General features: G+C 35.0%; 2 protein-coding genes across 2 annotated transcripts; both read right to left on the reverse strand.

Moving 5' to 3' along the window:
* Positions 1–66: 66 nt before the first annotated feature.
* LOC306877719 (cornifelin-like) lies at positions 67–2,556 on the reverse strand. The gene is made up of 4 exons (XM_079429654.1): positions 2,182–2,556; positions 1,131–1,296; positions 801–937; positions 67–669 (listed from the first exon to the last, which is right to left on the reverse strand). The coding sequence occupies exons 1-4, from the start codon at positions 2,290–2,292 to the stop codon at positions 571–573; spliced, it is 513 nt and encodes a 170-aa protein (XP_079285780.1). The 5' UTR covers positions 2,293–2,556; the 3' UTR covers positions 67–570.
* A 64-nt stretch (positions 2,557–2,620) lies between these two features.
* On the reverse strand, positions 2,621–11,189 carry LOC306878402 (small ribosomal subunit protein uS15m-like). Its single transcript, XM_079430738.1, has 8 exons — positions 10,949–11,189; positions 5,486–5,548; positions 5,303–5,378; positions 5,114–5,162; positions 4,846–4,930; positions 4,686–4,744; positions 3,047–3,238; positions 2,621–2,943 (listed from the first exon to the last, which is right to left on the reverse strand). The coding sequence occupies exons 1-8, from the start codon at positions 11,079–11,081 to the stop codon at positions 2,830–2,832; spliced, it is 771 nt and encodes a 256-aa protein (XP_079286864.1). The 5' UTR covers positions 11,082–11,189; the 3' UTR covers positions 2,621–2,829.
* Between the last annotated feature and the right edge of the window lie 1,343 nt (positions 11,190–12,532).

The raw sequence follows: 12,532 nt of genomic DNA on the forward strand, positions 1-12,532 counted from the left end.
TGGGCGCCGATGACGTAATACGTCTCGCCAGGAACACAAGCAAAATTTTTATACGTTTATATATTTCATGTGTTGGTGCGAAAGCAGTCATATGTGTATGATCGTTTGTGAAACAAAACAAAAAAGCGTTAATAGCGTAAAAAAAATTGTGCTTTTTTTTTGTTTTATTTAACATAATTAGCATGATTAATTCCAGTGTACTTTGGGTGTTTATTAAATATGACACACAGCTCCTGTACAGTAATATATTAATGCTACAGGTTGGCACATTTTGAGCATTACAGCAAAATTGTCAGCACATACAATGTATTCGGCTAATGAACATTACAAGAATTTACACAAATTCAAGACTTTTAAACTTCAGTAATGTAACACTGTTTGTTGACCAGGTAAGATTGGTCACACTTTTTTATTACCAAAGAATGTGTTTATCAATTCTATCCTGGTTTTAATTCTCCTGCTTTTAATGAAGAGACTATTAATTAATGACAATTAAAAAAAAAAAAAAAAATCTTTAGACTGAAAAAAAAACAATCTTTAGACTGAAACAGTTATTGGTAAAGACAGTAATTAGGTCTCTCCATTCCTGATACGAATTTCTCTGGTCATTCGACATGTTTCAAATATTCCACAGCAACAGGTCATCAAAGCATCATTGCATATTGTGCCCTGCAGGGGGAAAAAAAAGATTATAATTGTGTAATATGTACAAAACGAAAGGAGACAGCAATAAATGGCATGAGTGATAATTCTTAAATACGCAATGAGAAATCCAATCCTTAATTTGTAGAATACATTACCTGTATTCCATAGGTCAGTCGCATGTGTGTCCTCATTGCAGCCATTCCTCCAGGTACACATGCTAGACATACATTTTCACCGTACTTGTTTGCTGTGTAACAGCTGAGAGCTATTGGACAGACACAGCCAAGAGCACCTAGACAATGGAAAAATGCAGAAAATAGCTCAAAGATCATGCATTTTATGTTGACGACACGCCACTGATAGCAGGAAACTGACTAACAATATGAGCCTTCCTTGGCTAAATATTAAACCACAGCTAAAATATGCCAGTGAACTGGTATCTTTGAAGTTCTTCAGAAGATTTGCTGACAGCTCTCAGAACTTACAGACAAATAGGTCACTGCAGCAAGAACAAAGACCGGTGCTCCACTCTCCAGTCTGCACATTTGTACCGTAAGACCCAGCACCGGGCTGAGTGATGACTGGGTTTGACATGTCAGTCAAAATGAGCAGTCCAGCAAAGATGAGAAAATGCCTCGAGAGGTTTCCTTCCTAGAAGAGTGACAAAAGCATATCTATCAGTATTTACACAAAATAGCACTTCCTAACATTTAATCACCATTTTAGAAAGAAAAAGATCTATTTCATGACATTTTCCATTCTGCTTTTTGAGTCTTTTGTACTAATAAAGGAATAATTTGCCCCATAATGAAAATTCTGTCATAATTTACTCCCCCACATTCCATTCCAAATTTGTATTATTTCATTTGTATAAACAAAAGATGTTCAGTACTTCAGTATTTTATTTATTTATTTTCTCCATACAATGAAAGTCAGTGGCGTCCAATATTATTTTTGACCGCACTGACTGTTAAAAACAGTTAAAAATATCTTCTTTTGTGTTCTGCTGTAAAAAGTAAATCATAAAGGTTTGGAAACTCATGAAGGTTAGTAAATAATAACAATTTTTGGTGAACTGTACCTTTAAAAAATTGTTTAACATGATATATTTTACATTCCCATACACATTTTGATGTGTAAAAACTGTTTTTATGAAAAAAAAAAAACAATCTGAACCAGATCTACTTGCACTTGTTATTTTAACAGATATTTATAGTCGATATCCCACTAACATGTATAATGACTGATTAATAATGATAATAATAACGCAATGTAAGAAACTAACAGCTTTGAGATTAAGGTGTCCTTGTTACACATATTACATGTTCTTTCTATAATAATAACAATCAATTATACATAATTACATGCAAGTAACCCTAAGACAAACCCTATTCCTAATCTTAACCTCATAGTAAGTACATGTAGTTAAAGATACTCAGTACTTAAATGTATAATTACACTGTAACAAGGACACCTTAAAACAAAGTGTAAACAAAAAAAATGTACCATAATATAAAATAAATGACAAAAAAGTACCTCGCGTTTTTCTGAGCCTCTTGATCTGGGTCTTGGAGCTGAAAAGGAAGTTGTGACACACCAACACACCGCATTTGCTACTCTCATATGCAGTGTTTCCGATTCAGGCATTTAAGCTTCACACAAAGCACATCAGAAAGGGGGAGGTCTGAGTTGGAATAGAAAACGCAATCTACCAAATTTCTTAATCAATATGTCACGAGTAAAGAATTGATAGTTTACCCTCAGATCATTCACCTGATTGTCACGCATTTCTTGTAAAATGACAGAGTTCAGGGAACTGAGAGCAACCAAACCCTTTGCACTAGCCACACAACTACAATGCATCCGTCTTGCATATGACACAGGTCTTCATCAGCTGCCAATCCATAACTCAAAGTATTTCTGTGAAGTTATTCTGATATAATTATCAGTATTTTGAGGAATCATGACCAAACAGTGAATTTTAAGATCTTTTATTTGGTGCAGCCAAAACAATTCAGAGAAATAAGTGATTTCGCAATGAAGGGCAAAATAAATGATGATAATTTGATGTGGAGCATGATGTTTCGGTTTAGTTTTTCTTTGAATGTGACATCAAATGAGGATGTATCAGATTGTTCTTCTGGACTTGTCAGCACACAAGTCTTGTCATCTGTCTGAGCATCACTATGCCACAGTTCCTTGTGGTTCTGTAGAGGATGTTGGCTCCTTTCCCTTAGCCTCTGCTGCTCTCTGTTTCTCCCTCTGCTCTGCTTTTTGTTTCTGGACCTCTTGAAAGACCTGAAAGGAAGAAAATACAATGTAAACAACAGGTGAAACAAACCATGAAATCTACGAAAAAAAACATTGGGGCATATTGGCTGAGCTGGGCTGAGAACATTACCTTATTGCAGAAGGCCTTTTTGGCCAGCCAACGTCGGGTGACCCGCCGATAATATTCAGGAGGGAATGTGTATGTGATTCCAAGCTCTTGACACACCTTCTCGAAGGAATCATAACGAGTCCTTCTCAGAACCTTCAGCTTTTTCTTCCTCCTGTCGATGGCCATGAGCATCCATCTTTTGTTGGCTTTATCCTGATCGAATGAAACAAATTGTTATCATTTACTCACTCTCATGTTGTTCTAAATCTAGAAGACTAATCTTTTTTGTCCATCCATTGAAAGTCCATACAACCAAAACTTTGATGCATTAAAAAGTACAAAACGTCATCCATTGTAAAAGTAATTTTAATGGATGGATATATACAGTATATATGATGCGAGAATATGAACAAAAGGGGTTTGGAACAACATGAGGGGGAGTAAATTATTTTGGGGTGAACTATCCCTTTAAATAACAGGACTAGGAACAGAAAGCTATGCTTTATGACATGAATGTGTTTACAATTATTCATATAAACTAGCATATACAATGATTTATACATTTAATTATAATAGGAAATAAAGTGACATCTGCAAACTAATGATTGTAAAGCTTTTCCCACAAATAACTTCCCTATTTCATCTACTTTTGCAATAACAATTTACCAACTGGTCTAATGTTAATATTTGGGGGAGGTATGAAGTAATTTCCTCTCAAGTTCAGTTTTTCAAGCAGAGTAGTCACAGGGGATCATCACAATAACTATGAACATTTTTGCTAAAGCAAGATGACCTGAAAGGGTCGCCTAGAATAGATGTCTAAATTGTTTGTCTGCATTTTAAACAATATATAACAAGTGTCGTTTTATTTATAAAGTGTTTGTGTGCGTGTGTGTAAGTATCAAAATACATTTTAGGCCCACTGTACACTATCGATAAGATTTTAAAATGTTAATGCTTAACAAGGCTGCATTTATTTGATCAAAAATATAATAAAAACAATAATATATAACACTGGTGGAGGTTGAGGAGAGACCCCCCACATGATTGTAAAGCGCTTTGGGTGTACAGCAATACACAATAAGGCGCTATATAAATGCATCATTCATTCGTTCGTTCGTTATATTGTGAAATATTATTACAATTTAGAATAATTATTCTATTTTTAAAATGTAGTTTATTCCTGTGATGGCAAAGCTGGATTTTTAGCAGCCATTACTTTAGTCTTCAATGTCACATTTTCCTACAGAAATCATTCTAATATGCCGATTTGTAATAATAATACATGTTTCTTGAGCACCAAATGTTGGAAACAGTCATGCTGATTAATATTTTTATGGAAACTGTGATACACTTTTTTCAGGATTCTTTGATGAATAGAAAGTTCAAAAGAACAGCATTTAACAAAATTAGTCTTTACCGTCACTTTTTTATCAATTTAATGTGTCCTTGCTGAATAAAACTACTAATTTCTTTAAAAAAAAAACAATTAATTTAACCATAGTGCATGATTCAATTACTATTGAACACATGAGCATATGAACAGGATATCCTGTTTCTCTGTGGGTGTTAATCAAGTGGAGTGGGAACAAAAGTTCTGACACCTTTACTAAACCCGACAAAAAAAAAAAAAAAGTAACGCAACTGCAGAGTTGTTTACCTTAGGGTGCTTGTGCAAGTGCTCCTGGAAGTTGCGAATACGTGCGGTCAAAATCGCCACTGTAACACAAACAAAGAAATTCCGCATGATTGAGTCAACTTCTGAGATTCCAGTATGGTTATAAAAGTGACTTTGTGAAAAAAAAAAACCGAGAACTTGCCCTTGACTTCGGTTGAGCTGCGGTCGTTCTCATCCCTTTGAACCTTGGCAATAAGCTGTTCCTCTTTCAAACGCAGTTTTTCACTCTAAAGAAAGACATTATGACAGATAATTCAATTAAAATATGATTTAACATCTTTTTACAGTTCTTAAGTCAATCGTGACTTACAAAATAAAAAGCTACCATAAATGCACAGCGGCTGAGGTTATTCCACCCTATTTTGAATTCTGAAAATATTAAAAAATTAAAAGGAAATGAAAACCCGTACATGATTTGCAAGCTCCAGCGTAAGCAGTTTCTTCACCACATCGTCTACCCTGCAAAGATATGACATAATACTGCTACCGTTCTGCATTCAAGCACATAACGGAAGTGTGAAGAAATCATGTACTTCCTAATCCCACATATGCAATCATAATGTTTACACAAGGATGAGTGGGTCAGTGCAAAAACATACGATTGTGCAAGTGGGACAGATGCATATTCATGCTTCAGCATGGATGGATGCAGGTCCTGAAGCTGACTTGGGAATTCTGGGAAAAAAATTAAGCAAAGAGCCAATGAGTCTTATGAAAAATTGATATCAAACAGGCAGGCTATGAAATTGACTGTGTGTAGAGATTACATTTTTTCCTCTTACCTTGTTTCTTTCTAGAGGGCCGAGCATACTGCCTCACTGGTTGGTTTAGGAGGATTTCATCACCTGAAACAAACAGTAAAGTCAACATACATACACACACACACATATATATATATATATATATATATATATATATATATATATACACACACATAGTGGTGTGAAAAAGTGTTGGCCCCCCTCCTGATTTTTTAATTTTTTTGCATGTTTGTCACACTTTAATGTTTCAGATCATCAAACAAATTTAAATATTAATCAAAGATAACACAAGTAAACACAACATGCAGTTTTTGAATGAAGTTTTTTATTATGAAGGGAAAACAAAATCCAAACCCACATGGTCCTGTGTGAAAAGGTGCTTGCCCCCTAAACCTAGTAACTGGTTGGGCCACCCTTAGCAGCAACAACTGCAATCAAGTGTTTGTGATAACTTGCAATGAGTCTGTTACAGCGCTGTGGAGGAATTTTGGCAACCTCATCTTGGCAGAATTGTTGTAATTCAGCCACATTGGAGGGTTTGAGAGCATGAACCGCCTTTTTAAGGTCATGCCACAGCACCTCAATAGGATTCAGGTCAGGACTTTGACTAGGCCACTCCAAAGTCTTCATTTTGTTTTTCTTCAGCCATTCAGAGGTGGATTTGCTGGTGTGTTTTGGATCATTGTCCTGCTGCAGAACCCAAGTTCGCTTCAGCTTGAGGTCACGAACAGATGGCCGGACATTGTCCTTCAGGATTTTTTGGAAGACAGCTGAATTCATGGTTCCATTTATCACAGCAAGTCTTCCAGATCCTGAAGGAGCAAAACAGCCCCAGACCATCACACTACCACCACCATATTTTACTGTTGGTATGATGTTCTTTTTCTGAAATGCTTTTACGCCAGATGTAATGGGACACACACCTTCCAAAAAGTTCAACTTTTGTCTCGTCAGTCCACAGAGTATTTTCCCCAAAGTCTTGGGGATCATCAAGATGTTTTCTGGCAAAACTGAGACAAGCCTTTATGCTCTTTTTGCTCAGCAGCGGTTTTCGTCTTGGAACTCTGCCATGCAGGCCATTTTTGCCCAGTCTCTTTCTTATGGTGGAGTCATGAACACTGACCTTAACTGAGGCAAGTGAGGCCTGCAGTTCTTTAGATGTTGTTGTGGGGTCTTTTGTGACCTCTTGGATGAGTCGTCGCTGCGCTCTTGGGGTAATTTTGGTTGGCCGGCCACTCCTGGGAAGGTTCACTGTTCCATGTTTTCGCCATTTGTGGATAATGGCTCTCACTGTGGTTCGCTGGAGTCCCAAAGCTTTAGAAATGGCTTTATAACCTTTTCCAGACTGATAGACCTCAATTACTTTCTTTCTCATTTGTTCCTGAATTTCTTTGGATCTCTGTCAGGCAGGTCCTATTTAAGTGATTTCTTGATTGCGAACAGGTGTGGCAGTAATCAGGCCTGAGTGTGGCTAGAGAAACTCAGGTGTGATAAACCACAGTTATGTTTTAACATGAATGTTTTTTTTCATTAAAAAAACCCTTCATTTAAAAACTGCATGTTGTGTTTACTTGTGTTATCTTTGATTAATATTTAAATTTGTTTGATCTGAAACATTAAAGTGTCACAAATGCAAAAAAAAAAAAAAATCAGGAAGGGGGCCAACACTTTTTCACACCACTGTATATATATATATATATACTGCCTGAGGCCCTTTAAAATTCCTTAGTAAAAAAATAATAATGCATAATTACTAAACTACATTCCCAAAGCCCCAAGAATTAAGGAGAACTTTGTTTTTATTTGATGTATGCTCTATCACTGCATGTCTGCATTAATAATTATTATTATTAATGATGCAGAACTCTTTAATAAGGAGGTGTTTAAATGTGTATTTGACAGTCAAAACGTTTTATAGTCACTCTCTTCCTTTGCTCAGACTATTTAATACACGTCAATGATGACAAAGTGTCACCAAGGGTGGGGGTGATTTGGTTGGCCACATCCTTCCCACACACCCACTCAAGGAAAAAAAAAAAACGTCTGAGACTGTCATGATACCTCGTCAAAAAAAAAAAAAAAAGTTCATCAATCATCATAGCCAGGTAAAACAGGACAAACTTGTAAAATGTCCTTAGACTATTTATTACTTTTGCACTGTTATATCATGTAACTATAAAATGACATTGGATTCCAACACCCAGTTTTACATGCCTACAATAAATCTGTTTTAGACAATTATTGACCAGCCATGAAGAAAAAGGGCTCTATTTCTATCTCAGCTTCAGTGGTTTGCAAGTAAACTTGGGGATAGTTTAAACTGTATCTGTAGCTGATCACATTCTCTTACCCCCTAATGGTTGAATAGTATTATTGCAGCCAGAGATGCATTTAGCCAGCACATGAAATGACGTCATGCCAAGTTTTGTTAGAGATGAATATGAATATGTAACGGAAACCTTTTCATGTGCTTTTCTTTGGATTTTACTTGTAAAACTTTACATGTGACTTCATCCAGTCACGTACATTAACACTTATAAATGGCACTATTATAGTTACTGTCATCATTATTATGTTTATCATCACTATTTTAAGGTTTTCATGCAATTATTATTATATATATAAATATATATATATATATATATATATATATATATATATATATATATATATATATATATATATATACATATATTGTCTAAACAGATTTTTTTCTTCCCCAGGAAAGTGCACTGTACATTGGCCATGTTAATACTGAATAAATGTCTAAAAAAAAAAAAAAATCATAATTTCCTCATCATTCAAAACCTGACCTGAATGGCTTTCTTCTGCGTAACCAAACAGGTGACTTCCATTGTATAGACAAAAAAACACTGAGCAAATATGTTCCACAGAGGAAAGAAAGTCATAGAGGTTTGAAACCACAACATGAGGGTGAGTAAATGATGACAGAATTTTGTCAGGGTGAAATACTTTAAGCATGGTACTAATTGTACTACTAAATTAGTATGTGTCAAAGAAAGGCTAAAGCAGTGACCTAGTTAACTCTGATTACTAAGAAAAAGACTTTCAGGCACTAAAACAATGGGTAAATGTTTTCTCTGATGCTTAAGACATCTTTATTTCTATGAAAATGTGATGGAGTTATAAATTCAATGCATGAGAAATCTATAAAGGTTTCACAAATCAGCCTAATAAGCGTTTTAGGGTGTTAAATAACCTATATACACCCACTCCTTAATAGTCCATAAGTCTTGTGGGAACTGGTAATTCAACACCCCCCCCATACACACACACACACATTCTTTTTTGCACCAAAAACAAGAAAGCATGTGCAGGAAATAGAGATGTAACCCTAGTGAAATATACTGGTGGCAACCTCTCTTGAGAGTTACAAAAAAAGGGCCATGAACACCACACCACAATACTCTGTGGGACTGTCCCTTTAATAAAGATACTGTAAAATCCTTTGATAAAATCATCAGCTAAATGACATTCACTACCATTGAAAAGTTTGGAGTTGGTAAGATTTGAATTGCTGAGCTTTTATGCTCACCAAGAAAATACAATAAATGGTAATATTGTGAAACACTACTACAATTTAAAATTATTCAAATGGTTTCTTTTTTTAATATATCTTCATTCTGACTTCAGTGTCACATTATCCTTCAAAAATTATTAGAATATTTCTTACGTATAACAGAAATTATTCTTATTTTTCTTTCTAAACATTTATTTGTATTATAAATGTTAAAAACAGTTGTGCTGCTGTAATTTTCATAATTGGGGTGGTCTAGTTCGGTGATTAAATTTCTAGGTCGATAACACACGTTTCAAATCACAAAAAAAAGAGAAGAATAATCATGAACCATCACTCTGCAGCGACCCCAGTTCACTCCAGAGGGTCTTTCCCTGTAGTAAGTGAACAGTATGTCACGTTATGTAATCATCCACAAATAGACAATTAATAGTAAAATCCCACAACAGAAACCTAGATCTATAAAGATTATGGTTACTTCATAACCTGCCTGTCATCCTACACAATACATGCTGCCTTAGCAAAGGATATACTGTTAAGTGCCTGTCTGAGACAACCATCTAAAATGGCAGCAAAGAACACAAGTACAGAACTAAACTAAAACAATACTCCCATAAGTACACTAATAAGACTACTAGTGCATTAATAACAATAATGTGGATGAGTCAAGTACTACAGGTAAACCAAAATATGGTGCAAATAATTGCAGTGCTTTTTCAAAACATAAAATAATTAATTCTTGATGCATTACTAGCTGATAATGATAATACTATTATAATATTACTGTGGTGGAGATTCAAACTATAACTCAAGTAGTAAATGTACACCAGCCCCCCTAACAAGCCTGCAACATTAAATTAGACCCACAACAATCATTAATTTTCTCACATTGCTGGGACGACAAACCACACTTAGTCATATCGCTACTTACTCACACATAAGTGACATCCATCTAGTGCTTTTCTTTTCTTCCCTTAACTTGTACGAGTCAAATTTTTTTTAACCCTCTAGTGGTCTTCGGTCATGTTTTTACTTCATTGGAATGGTGACACTTAGTGATGTTTTTGGCTCTTGCCATGAGAAAACACACACACACAAAATCGTCATGATTCTAGAAAGGCTAGATGGTCTTAAAAAATGGTCACTCGTGTTCTTCCCAGTCAAAAATTAATGAGAAATACAAAAAACAACAACCCTGTATACAGTATACCTTATATAGAGTGACACAGAGGGGGGCGGGGCTGTTTACAGGTATCTAGTGGCATTACATGTGATTTTACTTCTTTCCACCATAAATACATAAATGATCAATTTTATTTAAAATAATAAGAATAAATTATAATTCAAATAAATAATTTATGTCCACCAGATGGCACTAATCTGTCATTATTCATCGAATTAGATATCTTTGCTGTTTTAAATAAACAAGTGATTAATTAAAAGTGATGATTTTAACATGTCTGAGTAACAGAGTTGAGTTGACGTAAGTAGCGTTTACCAAACAAATGATGAATGACAATTTGAAAATAGACAGCTATTATAGGATCATATAGGATAAGACCTACAGGTTAAATGCAGCTAAAGCATGTGGACATGACAAAATATAAAGGTCATAAAACACTGATGATTTGATGACTGGGCTTTTAGAGCCACCTAGAGGTTAACTCTGTCACTGCACACGCTGTCCATAAAACGTCACTAAACTATGCTGTACAAAATTTAAACACACAACCATAATAAGAAACCCCTATGGACTAAATTAATAAAAACTCAATCTCAAAGTGAGAGAATTACGTCTGCAAATTAAAATAAATCCGGATAAGTGTTGAGGTGACCCATCAATATCATAATGGCTATAACAGTCTCGTGTCTGTGAATACGTGCATATAAAATAGAAAGTTGAAGCAGTCTATTAGTCGTGGAGTCAATCCAAAATTAATACTTACGTTTACAAATACCGGTTACCGTCCAGTTCGCATAAAAGCTGCACTGAGGCTGCTTGAAGGCAGGGAAGACTGAAAATACACTCCATGTCCGTAAACCCAACACTGTAGATCGAAAAACATTTTTTAAAAACATTGTGATTACATATAGGAATCGCCTTTAATTTGTATATGCTCTTGCAGAACGCATTTGCCCCTTCAGTCCAAGTAAGGCGCCATCTTAAACCAGACATTAGTAATCTGCGCAGAAAATTCTTTGCGAGTTCACGCAATCGAGTGACGATTGAATCGATGTAGCCTTGTGTTTATGTAAATACGTTTTGTTTTTCGCTTTGTGACCTAGAAAAAGAGCAGAACAATGACTATACGGTTTTGTCATAATCTAATACTTTTATCTGACTTTCTGTCATTTTAAGGCCAGGACACCCCATACTTGTCCTTTTGGAGACTTTTACAGATTAATAATGTTTTTTTTTTTTAAGTAAGAAAGATTGCACTACTTTTTATGGGGTCTCTGATGTAGAATTTTTCATGGAGGATATTTTCATGTTTCAAAACGTGAATCAAAAAAGTGTTGACAAGATTAGGAACTATCAACGAAATGCTTTTAGTGTAAAGTATGTTTTTGAGCCAATTAAATGTGCCTCGGGCCTTCTCAGTACCCAAGCAGCACATGTGGTTCAGCAGTACTTTCAAAAACTTTTTTATTGTGACACAGAATCTGAAGTCCTTGTTAAAGAAATACAGTGTACTAAGAGAATAATACTGAATAAAGGATTGCACTTGAAGAAACGTCTGTAAACAGAGGATGTTGCATCTTTTTAAGAGAACACAACAGTTTATGTGTCTAGCGTGATGTTGAATATTATCATTAATCCAACTGAGTAATGAGATTATTAATGCACTTCTGTCTGTCTCAGTAAGATCAGAAGTGCATTCTTGGACAGCAGACACAAGACTTCAGGAGACAAAACTAGTGATTCCCTTGGTGAAAATACTCAATCTAACACAAGTGTAATAGTTTTAATTATTTACTTAAATATGATGGCTCAAATTATGTGTTTTATAAGAGCATATCTTCATAAACTGGCCTCTTGTGGTGTAGAATAGGCATTTTGCAATATATTAATTTGAATGTCACAAAATGCATGAGTGTTCATGTTAAATATCAAGATTTGAATTGTTGCTCTGCAGATCTGTACATAAAGTTGACCTTTAAACACAAGTCAAACCACCCCATGCTTCATTTAATGATATATTTTGATGTCACACATCTTATGAAGGTTAACAAAGCTGTCTGGCATATCTAATCTTATATGCCTTGAGAACATTTTGGCATTGGGGAGATGATTATATAATGAAGATAGCTTAATAATGATAAATGCTTTTTGTAAAACTTTCGCAGAGTCGTTCCTCTTTTATTTTGAAGAGATGAGTGTTAAAGGTCTTCAATTTCTAATAAATTGAATGAAGTGGGACATAGCTGCCTTAAAACAGTAAAATGGTTCACATTTAGCTATATGCTTTTTCACAAGAGGCTATGCAGATTGTATTGCTGATATTTTTGTAAATATATCGTTTTTGTTA

The sequence above is a fragment of the Barbus barbus genome, assembly GCF_936440315.1.
Source record: "Barbus barbus genome assembly, chromosome: 12".
Taxonomy (NCBI): domain Eukaryota; kingdom Metazoa; phylum Chordata; class Actinopteri; order Cypriniformes; family Cyprinidae; genus Barbus; species Barbus barbus.